Raw genomic sequence first — 6,749 nt, 5'->3', positions numbered from 1 at the left:
TTTTCCAATTGCATTTTTAAAATCACTAGTCTACGGCGACGATTTCTTAAAATTCAAATAGGTTACGAATAATTGTTAAGATATTGTTATTGATTGTAATTAGATTTGTTAATATCCTCTTTCCTTATCATTAAATATTATTTGTAAGTGAGAAATATCCAGATTTAAGTTGATCTCTGCTAGTTTCACTATCTTCACCACTTTTAAATTGAAACTCATGAATCCAACCTTAACTGAAGCAAAGGTTTCGTGTTCTCAATTCTAAATTCAAACAAAGAGAGCTCTACACAAAGTTTACCCCTTCAAGTAGGTAGGAGCATTATTTCACATTGAACTAACAATGAGAAGCTGAAATAAGACACTTTAAGAACAATGGCACTGAAACAATCATTAAACTATTGTTCTGAGAATTTTTAACTACCCTCAGCAATCAGTTCTGAATCCTGACACTTTTATCCAAACTTCATTCACCCTCTCAGCATTATGAAATGAAGCATTGTATTGAGCAATGGTATATGAGCTTGTATCTTGTTGTATTATTGTTGAAGTTTCATCCAAGTGTTTATTTAGGCTAGTAACAAGAGCTTCAATTTCTTTGTTAATGTTATCATCCTTTGCATATCCACTGAATTTTCTAACTGCTATGCATTGAGTTTTCCATTTCTCAAGTTGCAACTTCAGCTCAGCATTTGGCTGTGGAGGTTTCCCTTGAAAGTGAGGTGATACATACATTCTTACACTATAGCCAATCTCAGAAGATGTTGATGAAGGGATTCTTGTTAAGATTGGAGCAGTAATTGCAACTTTTGAGGAATTTAAATTTGCACCATGGATATACTGATACAACCTGCAAGAGCATGATTAATAAGAGTTTGATGATTATATGTGTGAGTGTAATTTTTACTTTGTAGATTTTTATGAAAATGTTTTGAAAGTAGTATAATAAAATGACATGACACTGAAGTGTGATTCGACATATATATATATATATATATATATATATATATATATATATATATATATATATATATATATATATATAATAAAACTGTCAAGAAAGAATTAGAAGCAGAGAAAAAGAGACATGCTATAATTTTAAGCTTAAACTCTATTTAAAATGATATAAGCTAGTGAAAAGAATGCTGCAAGTTCATGAAATAATAAATTTTATCAAACTTACATATATTTTAATCATATAAACTTATCTATAATTAAGCTAGTGGGTTGTCCTTGCAAAAAAATTACCTAAATTTCATTTCTCATGTGATTCTTCTTGGTGCAGCCGTGGCACCTCACCAGAACACACGCACTCACTTAAAGATGTTTTTATTTTTAATGTAACCTTTTGTTTTTTATGCATAAATTAAAATACAATAAAAAACTAACAATATAATATAGTGTGACTTGACCCATCCCGAATAAGCATCACATGAACTTGTACTAGATTACTAAAAGAAGTTTATATGCAAGTTAATGTGTATGTTTTGTTTCATTTTTAAGATGTCAATATTGATCTTAGTTTATAATTGATTTTAACATGTTTGAAGATTTTGTCATAGAAATGATTTTGTCTCTATAATCAATTCAATATTGAAGTGAAGATTTGTAACTTTTACCCTTAACATAATTTTTACATTCAAATTTATTACTAATGACAAATATATATAAAATAAAACCTGTGAAATCCAGTTTTGGTGGACTGCTCAAAGGAATTAGTTCCAGAAGAAGGAGCAGATATCCATGATGATTCATTGTAGAGTCTGATCTGAAAATCTGATTCTGATTGTATCACTATATACTTTGGTGATTCAATAGCATGCACTACTGAATTGCCAAAGAAGTAACAAATTGTTATGAACAAATAATAAAGAAAGCACATGAGTGTTGTTTCCATCTTAACCTTAATTGCCTTAATGCTTTCTTGATTCTTATGATCCTGCTTGATTTTAGTTTAACTAAGCATATGATTTGCATTCAGCACTGCACCCTTTATGCAGAAAAATGCAGACAATACTTAGTGGGGTTCCTGGTTTCCAGTGAATGCTTTATTCCTTTTCCATTTCTTCAATAATAAAAGTATAACACATGGAAAAAAGTATTAATAAAATAAATGAGACATTACAGCAATTTTCTTTAAATTAAGGAGAATTTTCGTCAAAACAAAGAAGATTTTTGAAGGTGTATGGGTGTTTTACATTGCCAAAGTTCTCGGATTGTTGGCTAAATACTCGAAAGAAAATTCCAGATGTTCATGAGGTGACTGACTATTAAACATGACTATGCAAAGATGCATGCATAAAACTCATAAAAACAGGCTCTTATCTTTGTAAACATAATCACTATTGAAGTAACTTTTACTAATGAATAATTTTTTTTGAATGTTTAAGGAGACAATGCTCATGCTAATACATTAAGTTCTGAGCTTTGCTACATGAACTTTTAACTACATGGACTTTTATGAAACAATCCTCCGGTACGGGAATTTTACCAAAATTATCGCCCACGCGAGGAGCTGTCTCTACTTCTATGGATTCTAATCCCCACCCAAACAAACCTATTCCGGTCCACCTCACCCAAAAAAACACTTCCAGGATTTACAGAATAAGTCATCGATTATATATGCTATGTAACGCAACAAGCTCCCAATTATTGTTCGAATATATTGAATGAATTTGGTTATAATCAAAGTTGAATTATCTAACTGAAAACTGATAAATACAAATATATTGAACGGAGTCAATAATAACCTAATCTAAACATCAGATTATAGTCAGTAGTTATGACAAGAAAAATAGATTCAAGAAATATAACATGTGATAAACCTGAAATAATGACTGAGAAATAGTAGATCTCAAATTCTAATAATGATTGATGAACAAGAACTGTTAGAGAATGAATTAACATAAAAACTGACACAAATAAATCATAACAATTAACAAGAGCTTATTTTTAACAAATTGACTCCAAGCTTTCAACATAATGCTTGGCAAAAAACCAATACATGTCATTGGTAATTCCAGTATTTTCCACTCTATTATCTCTCCGATTATAGCGAATTAATTGTCCTTTACCAAATGCTCTTCGACGGACGACCAATATCAGTGTATCACCATTCTCAATAACATGTAATGGCAACAAATTACTATACCCATCACCATTATAGATGTTACCTTTACTTTGATAACTAAATTGAAACAATTTAGTTCAAGATTCTTCAACTCCAAATTCCCTCATCTGCCATATAACAAATTCATCTCCCTTGGTAAAATGTGTAAAACAAAGACAATTCATCAATATGGAAACAATTGGCATAGCATGTGACACTTCATCAGAACTCTGTTAAATTAACCGAGCCTTTATTTGCTTCCTTACGTTCTCTGTTAAATTAACCGAGCCTTGACAAGCACGGGTGATTTGTTAGGGTTAGGGTTTGACTATTTTTGTTATGTCTGTCTATCTGCATTAGCTATTGTATTTATATTTTTCTTGAGTTAAGCTTTTAATATTTTTGGGCCATGATAGTTTGACATTCGACTGAAATATAAGTAAAAAATCAAAAAAATTTGAAGTTTGTGTTTATATATTTGTATAAATATCTTTTATTCATATGATTAAATTAAATTAAATCATTAGGTAAAATAAAATAGAAATTTATAGAGATAAAAACAATCATGTAAAATGACTAGCAAAATGAAAAAAAACACCCCTTCCCCTTTATTTCTTTTATTTTGATGATGTTTATGTTTTAGCTTAATTGTATAAGCACCCTAGTCAATTCACCACATTTTTCATCTCTGGCCCTATACAATAATGTCCTATGTTTACAAACATTAGTAGTGTGTTTAGGAGTTTTGTTGGAGTCTAAGTTTTTCTCAAATTATGCTTTTGTGAGTGTTTGATTTGATTCACAGTGTTACCAAACATTTCTGAATTGTATGATTCTTTGTCTCAGTTTTCACTGGTCTTTTGATGATATTTGATACGTTATAAAATTTTTAATGAAATTTTTAAATCGATTCATTTGAGCCATTTTGTATTTGATTTTGGCGTAGTTGATATGTATCACCGTTCTTTGAATCGTATCAAACTTCATCTGAGTTTCATGATACAATTCAATTTTTGGCCTTTGCATATTTGAATCGATTCAAACTTCATTTGGAAATTGCTTGATACGATTCATTATTTTTGTGATTCGTATTAATCATCATGTTCTTCAGATCCTTTCGTTTTACACGATTTGAATGGTGTCATGCTTGATTTGATTCAAGCTCGTTGTTTTATGACTAAAATCGTTTCATTTCAGTCACACTTGAATATACTCCTACTCACATACTCTTCTATTTATTGAATTAATTTGTATATAGACTATGAAATCTCTAAACCCTTTCCTTTCTACATCTTTTTATAAATTAAACACTTTTTCTAAGAACTTTTGTAGAGTGTGAGGCTAAGATTGTTCGAGTGTTGTAGGACTGGTAAGATTGGTTTCTCTCAAGGGTCTTGATGGTGGATCAAAGACCTAAAGGAAAAGAAGACTCTATTCACCTCCAAAGGGAATTGTGGGGGTTCTTTCTCATCAATTCAAGATTCAAGGGGATCGAAGCGGAGCAGAAAAGGGGACCTTGCGACTGTCTAATTTCAAGGGATTGCATGCAAGCTCTAGATTCGAAGACCTTGTGACTGTCTAATTTCAAGAGAACTTGAAGATTGGATCTTGTGTGATTGCTTAGCATAGAAGATTATGAATCGAAAGAATCTTTGTTATCATACATTTGTACACATTTTCATCATAGTGGAAGCCCGTGATAGAAGTGTTTTTTATCACTAAGAGAGGATGTACCCCTAGTGAGGTCGAAAAGGGGAAACCTCTATAAATGTTGATGTTCTTCTCTCCTTTATCTCTTTTACTTTCAACATTGATTGCGGTATATGATTTATTTGATTAAAGCAATAATCATTTGATTGTGAATTTTAATTTCATATTACCCTATTGTTAATTTTCTTAATTGAGATATTCAAACACATACTTGTTTACGATCAAACTTGAAAATTAGCTTGAACACAATTCTTTCATATATGATTTGTTCTAGTTCTTTTTTTTTTTTGAAGGATCATTTGTTCTAGATCTTTTAGTGTGATTTCATTTGTTCTAGCCCTTACCTCAAATGACACTCATTACAAACAATCATCGATACTGATTCAATTTCAACCACTTATTCCACCTCTTTTAATCAAAGATTAACACTAAATCAAAACAAAATGCCTAACTATCCACTATTAGATTACCATTCTCATACACTAGCGTAACACATCTAGGGCTTGTTTTCTTTCAGTTCAATTTAATAGATACTTCCCATATTAACTTAGAACACACAATATTCAAGGAATTTTAAAATAACTACTAATTTTTAATATCAAAACTAAAAAAATCTTTGTTTTTCATAAGTTTTTTCAAAACATCAAATCACACCAGAGTTTAAGAATCAAAGAAAATCCATTTCTAAGCCATTGAAAACACGACGTCGACTTTTTAAGACAAAAACCTCTGAACTTTTCATTTTATTTGTAAAGACTAAAAGAAACCTCTAATTTTCTCAATAAACTCAATTCAACATCATGCCATTTTTTTGTCAGTTTAAAATTCCTAACTTTTAAATGGGATTTTTCATCCCTTTTTCACGCACCACTTGCATCTACCTTTTTTCTTCATGTTGATTTCCTTATGATAATATAGATATATACTTCAAACTTTTGTGATCATTGAGCACCAAACGTGTAGCCATGCATGATGCATGCATATATATCCACATCCTTACTGCAAACCCCACAACAAGAAATCTCTAAGATCAGGTGGGATAATTCTTTTCTAGAATTCTTCATTGTCGTGAAGCATAAGCTACGACATTCTTTTGATGCATAAGAACACATCATAACCATTGTTGCAATGCATCGCGTTAGTCCTCATTGTTCCATGTTAACCTTTCTTCCAACAACTTGAACTATCTTCTTACTTCTCCAATTAAACATATCAAACCATCCAAATTGCTCATTCTCTCCCTGTGTCCACCAATTTTAAACAACCTAGAAAGCTTAAACTCCACAATCTTCAAGTACGTACTCTCATATTTATGCATGTTTTCACAAATTAATTACAATATACATCTCATGCTTTTTTTTTCTTCTCTTTCTATGAATTGTTAATTCCAGCCTTAAAATGCACACTAAGCTCTACATACATATATTTATTTAGTTCGAGCTCTAAACATGCACATAATTAGAAATCATTTAATAAACTTGGAAAAGAAATATAGATATGTTAACATGGAAATCTGAGGTAGTGGAATCAAACATAGTTGAGGCAGAGGTTTTAGTTGAGACATTGCCTATTTCATCTTCTAAGGCTTTTAACATTTCAAAATGTTTGTTTATTTGAGGTCCTTTAAAAAAAATACTACCATGTTGCAAACAGAGACACAAAGAATACTTGTTGTAGATACGTCAAAATCACAAGTTCAGTCTATATGAGTTTCTGGGCATAGTTTGCACTTATGGTTGCTGCAAGTTTAAGGGAGATGAGCTTTTCGTTTGGGTTGGTAGAGATTCACTATGGTTGACATTCGATGTGTGTCATTTGAATTGAACTTGTTTGATTTGCTTAAATTAGAGTGGTAACTACTCAATTTGTATTTCCAATGACATACAATGTATTTGTTTTTTTTTTTTTTTTTTTTTAAGATATATACAGCGTA

At 30.8% G+C, this 6,749-nt stretch overlaps 1 protein-coding gene across 1 annotated transcript; it reads right to left on the bottom strand.

The window, feature by feature from the left end:
• Positions 1–201: 201 nt before the first annotated feature.
• LOC25501478 (heme-binding protein 2) lies at positions 202–1,945 on the bottom strand. Its single transcript, XM_013590716.3, has 2 exons — positions 1,677–1,945; positions 202–847 (listed from the first exon to the last, which is right to left on the bottom strand). The coding sequence occupies exons 1-2, from the start codon at positions 1,892–1,894 to the stop codon at positions 424–426; spliced, it is 642 nt and encodes a 213-aa protein (XP_013446170.1). The 5' UTR covers positions 1,895–1,945; the 3' UTR covers positions 202–423.
• Between the last annotated feature and the right edge of the window lie 4,804 nt (positions 1,946–6,749).

This window comes from Medicago truncatula, chromosome 8 (assembly GCF_003473485.1).
Source record: "Medicago truncatula cultivar Jemalong A17 chromosome 8, MtrunA17r5.0-ANR, whole genome shotgun sequence".
Taxonomy (NCBI): domain Eukaryota; kingdom Viridiplantae; phylum Streptophyta; class Magnoliopsida; order Fabales; family Fabaceae; genus Medicago; species Medicago truncatula.
This window is presented reverse-complemented; position numbering and strand designations above follow the sequence as displayed.

Excerpts from the sequence above, each read along its gene's own strand:
- LOC25501478 (XM_013590716.3), bottom strand. The coding sequence starts at position 1,894 with ATGGAAACAACACTCATGTGCTTTCTTTATTATTTGTTCATAACAATT. Across the intron at positions 848-1,676 it reads ACCAAAACTGGATTTCACAG|GTTGTATCAGTATATCCATG; the intron begins GTTTTATTTTAT and ends ATGCTCTTGCAG.